Raw genomic sequence first — 16,832 nt, forward strand, 5'->3', positions numbered from 1 at the left:
GTAACTTGCTGCCTTGCCTCATTGGTGGTCTCTGATTTCCATTCAGTCCTTCCTTGGAGAAAACTGGGGGACAGAATGAGGCAGTGGTGACTTGCTCCCTGCCTCCACTCCTGGGATAATGCAGCCACTGCTGTTGCCACTCTCCCTTCCCACTCATTTGCACTGGTAGATCTGCCTGAATGTCAATGCCCTGCTGTATGTGGGGAAAGTAAATAAAAGCAATGCCTCTTCCTCCTGCCCAAGCTTCATTGCTGTTCCATTTGCTCTTGCAAGCCTAGCATTGTGGAGGGTTTCCTCCTACATAATTTAGTCACAGCTCTTTGTATTTATCGAAGAAGAAACCAGGGAAGGTAAACACACCCTTAATCTCCTACCGTGCTCCTCTGATGCCCAGGGCATTCAACAATATCCTGCCACAAAGCTCCCTGCTGAATCTGCATGCCTTACCCCCCATTTCAGAGCGGGTTATGCTCTTTGGCTGACAGTGGAGTCTCCTCCGCACAGTGGGAGTGAAGGGGGAACTTGCTGCCGAGACCTTTCTGCAGTTCCATTGTTCAGTGGTTGCAGCCGTCTATCTAGGCCGGGTTCTCCTGGAAGCTCTTCTCAACTCGGCCATATTCCCTAGGGCAGTGGGACTAAGTCTGGGCTGTGGCAGGGCTCGTTCCTGTAATGGAAGAGCAACTGCTAATAGGATGTTGTGGTGACGCCTTGAGTGCTAGTAAGGCACCCTTGCTAGAGGGAAGGACTCAACTCCTAAATAGGGCAACGTCTTGCTCACTTCTGTAGTTGCTTATTTGTGAGTGTGGTTGACCTGCTTTCTCCTTGCACACTTAAGAAGATACAGTGGCTGCATGGACTCACTGGAGTTGTCTTTCCCCCTTAGCACTTTGCTCTGCTCCCCTTCGCATCATTTCCTCCCTGGGTTCTGAAAGTGCACTGATGTTTACCTTTGACTGTTGCAAATTTTGTCATGAAATAAAAGGGGGTTACCTCTAGAGCGCTTGCTCCTTTCATGGACAAGGGCTGGCTCAGTGCGCCCTCTGCTCTTAAGATTGGAAGAGGGTTCTCTTCACGAACTGTCTGTACACTTTGAGTTAATGGTAGTATTGATGAGCTGTGTGGCCAGGACTGGGTCTCTGCTGTTGGGGGAGGGGGGGTCCAAAAGAGTCATGTGGATTTTTCCCACCCACCCCCTCAAATGAATAAAATCAAATACCTGTGTGTCCTCCATCTTATGGGTATCTGTTATTTCAAAGGTAGCCCTGGAGTTTTGGGTAGGTGTATGCAGGCAGGAGGTATTCCCTCTTGTGTATCGAGGCCTGTGTGTGTGTTTGTGTGGGGGGAATTTACAGACTTGGGGAAGAGGGGTGGTTGGGTGAACAAGTATAGTGAAAAAGATACCGCTTCCAGGGCCTGCTGTGAATAAACTCTGATATGTTGACTTTTCCTCATGAGAATTTGAAGCTCACGGAGGTGACTGAGTACATATTAGTCCCTCTAATAGACTTAATTTTGAGCTCTACTTCCATAATTACAATTTTATGTGGGGAGGAAATAGACCCCCCCCTTTTTGTTTTTGTTTTACTGATGCACATTTGGGATTGTGATTTCCCCTGTCTGGATACAACTTTGGCTCTTGCTGATTTTCCCTTCTCCTGGAGAGCCAGATCTATCTCAAGTATCTTTGTTACTGATCTCCAAAACCCGCATACAGAACAGAAGAGCAGGTGCAGCAGAGTCTTTATTAGGTTCTGTTCAGTCACAACAAATTGCAGTTTATTCGTGTCATGAATGAGCCTCAAATTCTCCTCATGTGCTCATTCCCATCTTTCCCCCCACCCCCACAGGGTGCAATGATCAAAGGTTTCCTGCTCTATAGGAAGCCTTTGCCCTAACTATGACATTTGAGTTTGGGGCACCTTAACAAATTGGGGCGTCTAGTACCTGGGATTCCAGCGCTGCAAGCCTTTACACAGTTTACACCCTTTTAACCCGTGACTTAAATGGATTTACAAGAATATAACCTACTTACAAATGCACTGTAAATGACAGTTTAAATTTGATTTAGAATACTGGTTACTGGGAAAGAAAGAAACCCAGTTTGGTAAAGCATCCAAATTTGGGCCCGGGCTATAGTTCTGCATGTGAAGGGAGATGGGAAAGGAACGGCTGAGCCTCTGAAGTTGAGGCTTACTCGCTTCAACCACAAATAATGGTTTGTTTGTCATGTATGAATGCTGCCTTTAGTATTTTGTCCCTTCAAATTTGCATTGTGGAAGGTGAGATGTCGCAAATACTACTAGTCTTGTTTTACATGCTGTATTTGCTACATTATGATCATGGGATACGTTAAGTTTCAGAGTTACAGTGGATAACGTTTTCCTGTTTTCTTCTAACCTGGGGCCAGTAAGAAAGCTGAAAAATAGTCTTTCCATGAAGTGTATAGAATTTCTTAACTGGGCAGTTTACTAATGCCATGACACAACTTCTAACTTACATTTAAGTCTTGAAGGAAATGAAGATCTCCATCTAGGAAACTTTCCAATACCAAATTAAAACAGGCCTTGGGGGGTGGGGGGTCAAAGTGCCATCAGTTTGCAAGTTTCATATTCTATAGGTTTTTACCACTTGCGGAGGATAAAAATAATGTTCCATGAAGCATAGGGTTTAGCATTAATTCCTTCAAAAGGATATCTCTGTTCTGCTTATTTGCCTTGTGTGCCATTAGAGGGCAGTATAGCCTTGCAAATGAATCCCACCTCTATCTGATGCCCCTCCAGAATGGGAGCAGAATGGTGCTGTTCTGGTTAGAACAGGGTTGTTCACACTTGCTAACAGGAAAGTACATGAATATGCATGCACTGTACTGTTGATGCGGTAAGGAGGCAATTGGGTACAAAGACGGCCCAGAGGTGCAAAAATGCCAGTTCTCCTGTTTCCCACAGCCTCTTAAGACTCCAGCCATGAATTGGTGCTGCTGCCTTCCATTAATTCTCAGAAGAATCTGTCTCTTCTGTGGAGCCATCGCTTTCAGTGTCCATCTTCCGGCGGTGGTAGAGGGGCCTCCAAGGGAAACTGATCCTCGGCGACTGGCGGGAAGGCAGATTTGCAGTATCCCCACTGGAGATGGTAGAACCGGAAATGGACAGCCCAGAGACTTGGGCTGTGCTGAAAAAGAGGAAAGAGTGTAGGTGACCTAGCTTAATGGCAGGAAGCCCCTCTTTCCCACGAACAAGTAAGCGAAAGCAATGTGACCAAATTCTCCCTTCTAGCTCTATTTCTGGAAAGGGCAGATAGTCCTTGGCTGTATTCCTTTGAGCTTATCTAGCAAAAGCAGTAATCAAAGAGCTTTCTTTGACAGCTGCTTCCCACATAGCTGCGGTGTAAGTAGGGAATGCTTACCACCACCAACAGAGACTGGCTATGGCTGTCCCGGGGGCTGCAATTTGCACTCTTTCCCAGCTCCTCATTTCAGTGAGGCGTCTCCCAGAAAACCCTGTTCCATGTAAATGAGTAGGGATCAGGAAGTTGAACTTCCTTCCTTGGTCATAAAGTTGTACCCTTCCTCTACTCTTTTATTTTTGCGGGGTTTTTTTTTACCTTATTGCCCATATCCTAGTGTAGGTATCTCCCCTTTGCTGCTTTTATCACCCAGTTGCCACACCCGCAGTAATCGTAAAGGGATAATGTCAGCCGCTTCACCTGCGCTACTGTTTGGAGGGCACATGCCAGAGGAAGTATTTCTGCCCTAATTTAGATCGCTCGCTGGCATAGATTAAACTTACAGTTTCTCTAGTTCTTGGTCCATAAGTGGGTCAAGTAGGAGTTCTGCTTTATCTGGAAGAGCACCTGCAATGGACGGCACCGACAGGAAGTTGGATTGATGTTTGTGCGAGAAGGTCATCTATATGCAGTAATAATTTGAAGACTTTGTGCCAGAAGAAGCTGATCGGCACACGTTCAGAGGGGCAGCTATGCTGCAGCAAAACAGAGCAGGTGTATAGTGGCACTTCAAAGAGCTGGTTCCAGCACAAGCTTTTGTGCATCAGAAATGAGCTCCAATTTATGAAAGCCTATGAGGGAATAAATTGTTAGTCTTTAAAGTGTCACTGGACTCCTGTTCGTTTACCTCTACGAGAAAATGTACAAATGACAGTGCAGAACTTTACTCTGCAGCAGTCGAGCTCATGTTGAAAATACAGCTGTCTCTACACAGTGTATGCCTTTGACAGTATTGTGGCTAAGCGATGCCTGGCCACATCTTCTGAAAACAAAATTTGCAGATACTCATTAACCCAAGCCGACCGAGGACCTTTTCTTCTCACAAGCTTAGTCATTGTGGGATGTTTCTCCTGGAGCCAAACTCAGCAGTCATGGCAAGAGAGGCTGCCTGCAAATAGTTCTGGCTAGAGGGGGCCTCCTTGACTGCACTCAAAACCAGGATGTTAGGTACGTACTCTGTCGTACATGTTAGGTAAGGCAAAGTGCGTAGATTGAATGGCAGCCAAAAGGAATAGGCAACTATTGCAGAGTCTGGCTCCTGTGTGCAAACCTGCTTTCTAGAATGGGATGCGTATGCAACGTGGATCTCTGTAGAAATCTGCCTGGAAATCCGCATCGAGCGACGGGCTTTCCTTGTTCTTTTCCCATTAGGAGCTGCATCAAACAGATGGCCAGCATCGGGGCTATCTGAGCCAGGGAGCAACAGCTGCTCTGCTCTGACAGCATTTTTTCCTACAACAGGAAAAAGATCCTTAATGGAAAAGATTCTTGTATCTCCCATCCCAAGCTGTGTATTAAATCGCGTCGATTGGTTTTCCTGCTTAGGTGATGCCTGCTGTTTGTCAGTTGCGGCAAAGGGGTACCTGTAGCTGCTGTCACCTGCGTGCTGCTTTTTGTATTACCAGATTCCTGTTCAGGTTAGCCCAGATCCCACATGTGATACTCAAAACGTGTGGATAAATCACTGCATGTTCACTAGCAGATTTACAAGCATGTAGACCTGGATGGCCTCGGCTAGCCCAATCTCGTTAGAACTTGGAAGCTAAGCAGTGTCGTCAGCCTTGGTTAGTGCTAGGATGGGAGGCCATCAAGGAAGTTCAGGGTAGCTACGCAGTCTGGCCTCTACTAGGCAGGAGTAAGCAGCTTGGGAGAAAAGTATCAAGCACCCCTCCTCCCCACAGCAATCCTCCATACTACTATCTCCCTATATGGCAGTGCAATAAAGAAGTGAGCTGCTGTGATTTTATTGTATGTGAACACAATGTTGCAGCTATGTTTATCCTTGCAATATCATGTGACATTAGGCCCTGAACAACAGAAACAAGTTAAATAGCTGGTCTGTTCTGGCAACTGCTGCCCCCTAGGGACAGAATCTGTGTATTTTCCCTACCCTAGTAGCTAAGAGAGGGGGGCTTGAGCAAATGTTCTGAACTCATGTGCTGGCTGAGACACACATGGTTCACAGCCCAGGCATTCCACTACCAGACAGCAGCCCAGAGTCTGTTCTTTTCTCCCCCACCCCCAAAGAAGCCAGGTATTCCAGTGCTCCCAGCATGATGCCACGGAAGCCTGGAGCACTGAAAAACGCTTTTATCTGCTGCCAACCTTCCGTGGCCTCAATTAGATGAACTCAGCCAAAGACTAGGCTTGTTCCTGCATTTACAGAAAGGTCTCCGGGGCGCTCCAATCTCTTGGGAGAGTTGGTAAACAACACTTAGAGGATTGGCGAATCAATATTGACACAGGAGTTAGGCTGGGCGTTGCAATCCGCCTGACAAACTCATCAGCTGTGTTCTCTTCTAAGCAGGGCTGCTGCTGCCGCCGCCTTTTCAAGGCCCCTGCAAGACTCGAGGGAGCGCGGGCCCCTGAAGGAAAGCTCTTTCCTTCTCTGAAGCTCTTGCCCGGGACTGCCCTCGCTGCAGGGCTTCGGGGAGCCTGTGATCCGCTGCAGACCAAAGCCTATTCAAATCCTCCTGTGCACAGGGAAAGATTAAAAGCTGCCAGGATAAGAATCCTGCTTTCCTTGCCAAGATGATAGCACCTGTTAGACTTGCGGCTGCCGCCCCTCCCTGTAAGAGGCCTCAGCAGGAGGCTGGCAGGAGGCCAAGGGACAGGCCTTCCTTAATGGAAGGGGAAACCCATAGACTTTTTACATGGCACAATGGAGACAGTGGGCAGGGCTCTCTCAGCCCATCTGTCTTCTTTGCACCTTGCTGGAAGGGGTATGTCTAGAGCCAGGAAGAAAGCCTGGCTGGGTGCAGTCCAGGCATCTTCTTCCCCGGTGAATGCCCTGCTCTCTAAGCCTGTTTGCAGAGGGGCTTGCAAGCTTGTATTCGTGTCCCTTTGATATCTAATCCCTGCGCTGCTGGGTAAACAGCCCTGCACCAGGAGAGCATTAGCAGCTCAAGTAGTCAGCAGGGACTGGGGCACAGCAAGGGAGAGAGGAATGCCGGGCTGCGCTATGGCATAGCCTTCTGTGTAGCAGCGGCAGTAAGCTCGAGCAGGGACAGATGACCTTCCAGCCAGGGAACAAGCAGGGACTTGAGCCTGCGATGTCTAAGGACTATGTCAGGGCTACACATTCGAGTCCACATCGAAATATGGCACGTGCAGCACTTTCCAGTCAGGTGCCACTCGAAGAATAATTCCACACACTACATTCAGTGGTGCATAACGGTTTGGAGTGGTGCTAGAAACAGCTGGAAGAGTTCCTTTCAAACATATCTTTGTATGTATCATGGTTTCAGGAAAAATGCACACTAAGTGCGTGTTTGAAGCCTTCTTGAAACAAGAGATGGAGAGTCTTCTAGAAAGAGAATTGCTTTCCATGGCATTCTGTTATATCCTTTAAAAACTACAAATTAAGGTGCACTGCCAAGCAGAGATGGATTTTGTGACCTATGCAAATTAAGTAATATGATCTGAAGAGAAACCAGTAAAAAGTATTTGTTTACTTATTTTGCACAATTGAATTCTGTTTCTAGTAGTTCAGAGAATAACAACATGACAGTATACAAAAGCCACACCCCAATGGATATCTTGTCTAGATCTATCTAGACTTTCAAGCCTATCTTTGCAATTTAGAATCTCTTGGGGGGGGGGAGAGAGAAAGAAAGCCAGGTTGCTTTATTAAGTGCTCCTTATCAAACTCTGCATTTGTGCTGTGTGATCATGGAATCACAGAACAAACACAGTACTGGTTATGCCTCAGCACCCAAGAGGAAAGAGAAAAGGCAGTTCAAATCTTCAGCACTTAGGTACTCTAGGTACAGAGCGAGAGGCATGTTCCTCAGGCATACCATCAGCCCAGTGGCACAACTGAAATGCAGATATGCAGCAACAAATTGAATGCTGGCTTGGGCTTATGAGTTTGCTTTTGTTTTTTAAGGGAAACTTTTAAAAAGTGCAAAACCTCTACAAGGATTGGGGTGGGTAGGAGGTTTGAAGACATCTTTGGAGCTGGCCAATTAGTACCATGCACAGAAGAATGTAAGCAGATGAATTCCTCTCATTTCATCATCACTCATAGAACCACAGAGTTGGAAGGGACTACCAGGGTTATCTAGTGCAACCCCCTGCACAATGCAAGAAATTCACAACTACCTCCCCCCCACACACACACACACCCTCCATGCCCAGAAAATGGCAAAAAGCCCTCCCTAGGGTCACAAAATCAGCATTGCTGTCAGATGGTCATCTAGCCTCTGCTCAAATACCTCCAAAGAAGCCTGTTCCAGTGAGGAACCGCTCTAACTGCCAGAAAGTCCTTCCTAATGTTTGGCCGAAAACTCTTGATTTAATTTCAACCCGCTGGTTCTGGTCCGACCTTCTGGGACGACAGAAAACAACTCTGCACCATCCTCTATATGGCAGCCCTTCAAGTCCTTGAAGATGGTTATCATTATCACTCACCAGTGAGCTACAATTTGTTAGGTCTTTAAGCAGAGGCTGGATGACCATCTGTCGGGAGTGCTTTGATTGTGGGATCCTACATGGTGGGGGGAGGGTTGGGGTCACTGGGGATGTGGGGGGGAGGTAGTTGTTAATTTCCTGCATTGGGCAGGGGGTTGGACTAGATGACCCTGGTGGTACTTTCCAACTCTATGATTCTAGGTCAACAATGTAATGCGGAAGAACTGGGCAGGAAAGTCTAGAGATTTAAGAGCCATTTTGCAGAGTTATCCACTCAAAAGAGCTCTGCAGCCAGTCACTGCTCCCTGATGAGCACACTGAGATGAGAGGGTGTTTCCCAGCTCCGCTTCGCCAAGTTTGTGCGCTTTATATTTACTCTTCAAATATCTACGGCCTACATCTAAAAATACAGGGCGGATTCCTACACAGTGCTAGTATAAGCAGCTGGCAGAAGTGGACTTTTCCCACCTACCCCTTTCTCCAAGAGCCACTTGTAAGCCTCGAAAAGGCAATCTTGAGGATTGGGAGTCTTACACAGCCAAAAAGAGGTCCTCCAACCTTCAGCACTGACTTTTTGTCACTGCAGGGAAGGGGGAACCCAGTTCTGCCAGCCTCTGAAAGGAATTCTGGCCATAATATGTGATGTAGTCTTTAGAAACCTAGAAGGAAGTAAGGCAAGAGCTTTAATCCACTGAAGAGTTTCGACAGAAGGATTTCCAACCACAGAGAGCAACTTTCTTGCCTCTCCCCTCCCTACTGCAGCTCAAAACCCCTGCCAAAATGCCCCCCATGTACAGCATTTCAGAGGGTGTTTGGGGCTGTAGCAGAGCAGAGGCTAGAAAGCTGCACTCCATCAGCAGAAATCCTTTCACATGCCCAAACAATCTACTGGATCCAAGCCGATGTTTGGCATTTTCAATTGATTTTTTGTCCTGCAGCATGAGGTCGCTCCTGATTGAGTTATCTGAAGTTCTTTGCTCTGAAGGTACCTTTCTACCTCTGCTGTAACTTCTACTTTTATTTTTATTTTTATTTTAATTACATTATTTATAGTCCACCTTTTTCACTTGACCTCAAGGCAGTTACACAGAGTGAGTCAAAAAGCGTAAGTATTAACACAACACATTAAATTATGAAAAATTACATAGTAGGATCCTAGTTTCAGCAAATTATGCACAGTAGTATAGACCATAGTGCCTAATAATTTATCCAAGTAACTTTGTGAAAAATTTAGTATGGTGAGGCCCTATTGCCTGCGTAGAAAGGTCCTCTTGTGGGGCTTTGTGGCCTGGACAAAGGCATGTATCTTAAAAGTTACAGCTTCCCTGATTTATGTCAAACCACAGGATGGATTTCTTTACCAAGGGCTCTGTTGATCCCATGATGCTTCGTAAGAGCCATCAGGAATCCATAGAAGGTCAGTCTCTGCACACTGCTCAGAACTTCTTTGACAACAGCAGATGGGGGGCAGCTAGGGAAACAAGAGGAACACAGGAAAAACAATGCAGCATGAATGTCAGCCCATAATCTTCCGTTAAGCCCCATATGGAAGGTCCTGCCAGAATCAGGTCCAGCTTTGTAACCTGCCCTTGTCTTCCAAAATTACGCAACAGGAACTAAGCCATTGAGCCTCTCTTTTGCTCGTACCCTTATGCTGTTCCTGTGGGTCCCCCCAGAAGGCGGCAATTTGGACTGCAGCATAAGAGAAGGGATTCCACTCAGCTGACAGATTTTTTTCCCATCATTGAAAATTACTGCTTAAGATTATTTATTATTTCCACTTATTACCCCGCTCTCCCCAGCCAAAACCGGGCTCAGAGCCTAAGCCTGGACACTACAGCCCACCTTATAGTGAATCCATCTTTGAAAACCAGGTGGCTGCAGTGGTCTGGAGTGCTTTCACCCAGATTTGGCTGGTGCTTCAGTTGTGTACATTCCTGGTTCAGTCAGATCTAGCCATAGTGATTCAAGCCTTAGTTACATATAGACTGGACTATTGGAATGCACCCAAATTTGGGCTACCCTTGAAGAGGGTTTGGAACCTGCAGCTAGAGCCGAATGCTGCAGCTAGTCTACTGGTTGGGACCAAACAGTGGGAGCGTGTGCCTCTGACAGTGCAGCAATTATACTGGCTACAGATCCACTCCTAAGCCCAATTCAAGGTGTTGGTTTTGTCCTACCATCTTCTCAAGGCAGCAGCTGATGAACCATGCTTTAATCAGAACAAACCTACCAATCCCAGGTGTTACCTGTACTTCGACCTGTCACACAGAGACTCAAGGCACTGATAAAATACAGATGCATCCACCCCATCGAGTGGGTTGCAGTCACTTAGAGTCTGGCGTGGACGATGCTGCCCAGAAGATGACGTAGGCACAATGACAGTGTTTGGATTTTTGCCAGTCAGGAGCTCTTGATAGATGGCGGCCACACTTTCAAGGAACTCTGTAAAAAATGGTGTGAGGGCTTAGAAATTGTAGTTCAACACTAGTCAGCCTATCAGGCAGAAGACAGCATTGGGAACTGATGCCATGACTGCAATATGTTCAGGAGGATGGATGGCAACAGCTCAGCAACTCCCTGACTGCTCACAACATCTGTAAGGGACCTGGTTTTACTTGCACTGCTTTGTGAGGAAGTGCCCCCTGATTCTTCAGTGTTCCCATGATCTACTAATTAACTTCTTCAAGAGGGAAAAGGAAAGCCATGGCAGGATCACACAGACTGGCTTCTGAGTATCTTCTGCAGGGGGTGCTTTAACGAGAGCTACTTCTGAGTAATGAAAAATATCACCAGCTACTCCCCATCCCCAGGATGTTACCAAGTTTTATTATGTCCAGGAAGCAGAACACAGACTAGAAAGAGCACCGGAAATGAAGCTATCAACTAAGCAGCACAGAATAAAATCCCATGAAATAAAAACTTCCTTAAAAAAAATAAAAAAGCTTAAGGCAGATATTTTTGCAGTTCTGTAGCAGCCAACAAATTACTAGTCGCTGGTGAGCTATCAGCTGGAGACCTCTGATCTAGTGGTTGGGGAGGTGGCCTTGCTCTTTGGGCAGGGGGTTAATTAGATGGCTCTTGGTCCCTTCCAACTTTGATTCTACACAGTAGAGTGAAAGAGAAGGCCACCCAATCAGACTAGTTTCTTTGAAAGCCTCCCCATTCAAAGAAATAAACACCACCCAAGTTACAGGCAGACTGTTTGAAACTGCTGGAGGAGCCAAGGGAGGTGGGTTAAGCAGGCTCCAGTTTACAGTCCAGCATGCCTCAGTATGACTCCAAAGTAAACACAACATGGGGCCTGAAGGGAAAACTGAGGGAGAAATTGGCCAACAGCACTCTTCCCCCAGGCTCTAGACCTTCCCTGCTGTTTACTCTTAAGAGCCTAAATTTAAACCAGTTTGTTTATGGACCTGGTCAGCCATTTACAGATGCAGGCAGATTTCACTCTGCGTGGTTTGTGTGCATGTGGGCTGGTGGGCTAGCCGAGAAAACATGCTTGGTGTGGATGAGAATGGACAAGATGTACTGTAGTTATGTGCCTGCCGAACTCTAAGCACGCAGGAATAAACTGAGGGGCTATATGCATGTAAGGGGTTGGTGATCATTTAAAGTTATTCTGAGGCTCCGTGGTTCAGTGAATATTTCCATAGGGACCTGATTGTCTGTCTGTCTGCTTGCCCTCAGGAACATGGCAAGATTGTGAAGGAAGATGAGACCTGCAAAGGAGTCTGTTATCTGTTAACGCTGTTGGGCTCCATCCCTGTCCAGAAAATGACAACAACAGAGACAGCCATTCTGGGAATTAACCAGAACAAGCTACTTGGCTGATGGTTCTGTCTCTCAGAAGGGAGGCCTTTCCCACACTACTATCAGTGATAAAGCCTCTCTTTCAGTCTTTATCGAACTTTCCCAAATAATACTAGAATCCCCACTTAGCTCCTCGCTTTCTCAAAGACTTGCAGGAAAAAAATTATTCTCTGCTTTCCAGAAAACAATTACTCCCTGCTTGCCAAAAATAAAGAATCTGGGCTGCTTCAAGCACCATGCACTTCCTACACCAAAACCTCCACTGTGAAGAAAAATATGTCAAAACCAAGTGGGTTGATCATATACTCATTTCTTTAACTTCTTTCTGATATGCTGGGAAGTTGCAGCTGCCAACACCTTTGTGATACTTAGTGTCCACACCTTAGTGCACGTTGTGAAGCAGATGTATGTGTGATATTCATTCATGCTAGGCCATGTGCAATTTTCATTTTAAAGTGGCCCTCAGACTCAGCTGTATATAATAGGATTTGCTCTTTTACACTACTAAGAGGATCCATATTGCGTATCAAGGCTTTCTGGCCTAGGTTGCACCCAATCCTTATGCTTCTGTTGTAGTTGAGTAGTAGCACACAAGTAAATGTGAGGTGGGCTCACCAGCGTAGTAAAACTGGACCTGGAAAGCAAACAGGAAGTCTGAAAAAGACATCAAGCAGTCCATGGCATCATCCATTAGCACAATCCTAGAACCAAGAAGAAGGGACAGTCACAAGCACTTGCTATAGAGTAGAAGTATGTTGAAGGTGAACAAAGGATACTCACAGTTACAAAAGAGACTCCCCAAATGGACTCACAACTCGCTCTCTCACAGCTAATTTATATCTTCAAAATCAGAGACCCAGGGTCCCTGATATGTATTGGGCCTATCTGATTTTATGGATTGTGGAAGTATCCTAAGAACTCTGTGAAAATCAAAGGGAAAGCTGGATTGTCTCCAAGAGACAGAGTGATTTCAGGGAAGAATTCACTAAAATTTCCTCCTTCTTCTGAGGTAGCACCCAAAGGTAGCAATAGGAAAGTGCTCCTCCACCATGACTTTTGGAATCCCACAAGGTGTGAGCAATAACCAGGAAAGCACAAGGAAAACACCCTCTAACTTTCCCCCAGTGCACTTCACACATAACAACAGCCTCCAAAACGATCTAGTTATTTAAATAACATCACCTCATTCATGAAGAAATTGTTTGAAAGTGGAAGAAAAAAGGAGGGAAACCTAAAAACAAAAGCTGGGTACCCAAGGTTGGGTGAAAGGAAAATATATATAAGTCTATGTATAAATACTGAAAGTATAATTTATTAGAAGTGCTATATAAAAGTTAAAATTATTTAAAAGTATTTTTTCAAACATCTCTTTCAAGAATTATATAAAGGGCTCTCAAATAGATGGTAACTAACCCATTATTGTTCTATCTTTTCAGGCAACATATACACATGCCTGGTTGGGTTTGAACTGTTTGTATTTGTACTCATTACTGTATTTCTGTAAATGTGTGCAGGTTTACAAAGGGTTTTAATTAACCACTGATGAAGGCCCCATAGGCCGAAATGCGTTTGGTATCTGGTTATAGTTATCAACCTCAGGAAATGACATTGTGCTATTTTAATGCTTTTAAATAATTTTAACTTTTATATAGCGCTTCTAATAAATTATACTTTTACTATTTATACATAGACTTATATATATTTTCCTTTCACCCAACCTTGGGTATCCAGAAATTGTTTGAATCCCAAGTTCAGAAAAGTCTGTGGTTATATAGTGACGGGTGAGAAAAAGCAATCCGCACTCTTTTCAAGGTCTACTAGTGGTGGAGGAAAGTCCCATCAAGTCACAGCTGACTTATGGTGACCCTGTAGGATTTTCAAGGCAAGAGATTAATGAGGTGGTTTGCCATTGCCTGCCTCTGCATCGCAATCCTGGACTTCCTTGGTGGTCTTACATCCAAGTATTAACTAAGGCTGACTCTGCTTAGCTTCCAAGATCTGATGAGATCAGGCCAGCCTGAGCCACCCAGAGCAGGGCTCAAGATACACTAGGACAGGGGTGTCGAACTCTATTGTTACAAGGGCCAGATATGACATAAATGTCACTTGGTCAGGCTGGGCCTTGCCAGCCCAGATCAAAAGTGGGGTGGTGGTGGTGGCTGGCTAGCGGTCCACATAAGAGCTCTCAAGGGGCAGGATCTGGCCCGCAGGCCTTATGTTTGACACCCCTACACTAGGACATCTAACAAAGTACATAAGAACATAACATAAGAAAGGCGCTGCTGGATCAGACCAAGGCCCATCAAGTCCAGCAGACTGTTCACACAGTGGCCAACCAGGTGCCTCTAGGAAGCCACTAACAAGACGAATGCAGCAGCACCATCCTGCCTGTGTTCCACCGCACCCAAAATAATAGGCATGCTCCTCTGATACTAGAGAGAATAGGTATGCAGCATGACTAATATCCATTCTAACTAACAGCCATGAATACCCCTCTCCTCCATGAATATGTCCACTCCCCTCTTAAAGCCCTCCAAGTTGGCAGCCATCACCACATCCTGGGGCAGGGAGTTCCACAATTTAACTATGCGTTGTGTGAAAAAATACTTCCTTTTACCTGTTTTGAATCTCTCTCTCTCCTGCTTTAGCATATGACCCCGTGTTCTAATATTATGGGAGAGGGAGAAAAACTTCTCCCTGTCCACTCTCTCCAAACCATGCATAATTTTATAGACCTCTATCATGTCTCCCCTCAGCCGCCTTCTTTCCAAGCTAAACAGCCCTAAGCGTCTTAACCGCTCCCCATAGGACAGTTGCTCTAGTCCCCTAATCATTTTGGTTGCTCTTTTCTGCACCTTCTCAAGCTCTGTAATATCCTTTTTTAGGTGTGGTGACCAGACTGTACGCAGTATTCCAAGTGTGGTCTCACCATAGATTTGTACAAGGGCAGTATGATATCAGCAGTTTTATTCTCTATTCCTCGTCTAATTATAGACAGCATGGAATTTGCCTTTTTTACAGCAGCCGCACACTGGGTTGACATCTTCATTGAGCTATCCACTACCACCCCAAGATCCCTTTCTTGGTCTGTCGCTGCCAGCACAGATCCCATCAGTGTATATGTGTAGTTGGGATTTTTTGTCCCAATATGCATCACTTTATACTTACTCACATTTAATCTCATTTGCCATTTTAATACTCATTCTTCCAGTATGCAGAGATCCTTCTGGAGCTCTTCACAGTCTGATTTTGTTTTAACCACCTTAAATAATTTGGTGTCATCTGCAAACTTGGCTACTTCACTGTTTAACCCCATTGTCATTGATGAACAGGTTGAAAAGCACCGGTCCCAACACAGATCCCTGAGGCATCCCACTGCTCACATCCCGCCATTGTGAGAACTGACCATTGATTCCTACTCTCTGCTTCCTATTTTTCAGCCAGCTCTCAATCCATAAGAGGACTTGTCCTCTTATCCCGTGACTATGAAGTTTGCTTAGCAGTCTTTGGTGGGGAACTTTGTCAAAAGCTTTTTGGAAATCCAAATACACAATATCCACAGGCTCATTCCTGTCCACATACTTACTGACGCTTTAAAAAAACTCTAATAGGTTAGTGAGACAGGACCTACCCTTACAGAAGCCATGTTGGGTTTTGCCGAGCAGACCTTGCCTTCTATATGCTTGACAATTCTATCTTTAATAATGCTTTCCACTAATTTACCCGGAACAGACGTTAAGCTAACTGGCCTGTAATTTCCTGGGTCCCCCCTGGAACCTTTTTTATAAATGGGTGTTACATTGGCCATTCTCCAGTCCTCTGGTACAGAGGCTGATCGAAGGGACATATTACATATCTTTGTTAGAAGTTCAGCAATTTCCCATTTGAGTTCTTGAAGAACTCTAGGATGAATACCGTCTGGTCCATGACTTGTTAGTTTGCAGTTTGTCTAGACGTTCTAGGACTTCCTGCCTTGTTACCACTATTTGCCTCAGTTCCTCATCTCCAAAATCTCTGTTCAGGAGAAGGAATCTGCCCTGTATCTTCAACAGTGAAGACAGATGAGAAGAATTCATTTAGTTTTTCAGCAACCGCTTTATCCTCCCTTAAGCTGGTTTCCTACTCCTAATATACTTAAAGAATTTCTTATTGTTTGTTTTGATGTGTTTAGCAATATTCCCCTCAAAATCTTTTTTTGCATCTCTAATCTGCTTGCATTTCCTTTGTGCAAGTTTGTGTTTGCTTCTGTTCGCCTCGTTTGGGCAAACCTTCCAGTCTCTGAAGGAAGACTTTTTTTCTCTAATTGCTTCCTTTACCTTACCCGTTAGCCATGGTGGTGACCTCTTGGACTTATTACTACCTTTCCTGACCTGCGGTATACAAGCTAGCTGAGCCTCTAGTAATGTGGACTTGAGTAACCCCCAAGCCTTTTCAAGAGATTTAACCCTCCTAACTGTTCCTTTCAACTTCCTCTTTACCAGTTTTCTCATTTTAGAGAAGTTCCCTCTTTTAAAGTCAAAGGTAATTGTGTGAGTCACTTTCCCACTTACATATAAATTAAATTTGATGCCATTGTGATCACTATTGCCAACTGGCTCAACTACATCCACATCCCGCACTAAATCACTGGCAGCACCACAGAGTATTAAATCCAGGATCGCCTCCCCTCTGGTTGGGTCTATGACCAACTGTTCGAGGGCACAGTCATTTAGGATGTCTAAAAAATTTATCTCTTTGGCTTGACTGGAGCATACATTTATCCAATCAATATGAGGGAAGTTGAAGTCTCTCATTATTACTACTTCATTACCTTTACATGCTTCCCTAATTTCATTCTCCATCTCAAGATCACCCTGAGCCATTTGGTCAGGGGGCCAATAGAACGTCCCCAGTACTGAATCTCCTTTGGGGCCCGGAATCGTCACCCATAAGGATTCTGTGGACAAGTCTGCCCTTTTTATGGTCTCTAGCTTATTAGACACCATGCCTTCCTTGATATACATAGCAACACCCCCTCCAATACGCCCTTCCCTGTCATTTCTATACAGTTTGTAACTAGGGATGACTGTATCCCACTGGTTCTCTCCCCTCCACCAGGTTTCTGT

At 45.3% G+C, this 16,832-nt stretch overlaps 1 protein-coding gene across 2 annotated transcripts in view; it reads right to left on the reverse strand.

Annotated features, from left to right (window-relative positions):
* Positions 1-2,968: 2,968 nt before the first annotated feature.
* Positions 2,969-16,832, reverse strand: part of CSTPP1 (centriolar satellite-associated tubulin polyglutamylase complex regulator 1) — a 137,591-nt gene continuing 123,727 nt past the window's right edge. Inside the window, exons 4-8 of one of the 2 annotated variants that reach the window (XM_056851476.1) lie at positions 12,343-12,428; positions 10,164-10,359; positions 9,276-9,385; positions 3,786-3,849; positions 2,969-3,168 (exon numbers count right to left, since the gene is read on the reverse strand). In XM_056851476.1, the coding sequence (XP_056707454.1) occupies positions 2,988-3,168; positions 3,786-3,849; positions 9,276-9,385; positions 10,164-10,359; positions 12,343-12,428 (637 nt within the window). In that variant the 3' untranslated portion in view covers positions 2,969-2,987. Of the gene's footprint in view, positions 3,169-3,781; positions 3,850-9,275; positions 9,386-10,163; positions 10,360-12,342; positions 12,429-16,832 lie in introns of those variants that run through there. The other variant, XM_056851475.1, reaches the window with a different exon arrangement.

The sequence above is a fragment of the Euleptes europaea genome, chromosome 6, assembly GCF_029931775.1.
Source record: "Euleptes europaea isolate rEulEur1 chromosome 6, rEulEur1.hap1, whole genome shotgun sequence".
Classification (NCBI taxonomy): domain Eukaryota; kingdom Metazoa; phylum Chordata; class Lepidosauria; order Squamata; family Sphaerodactylidae; genus Euleptes; species Euleptes europaea.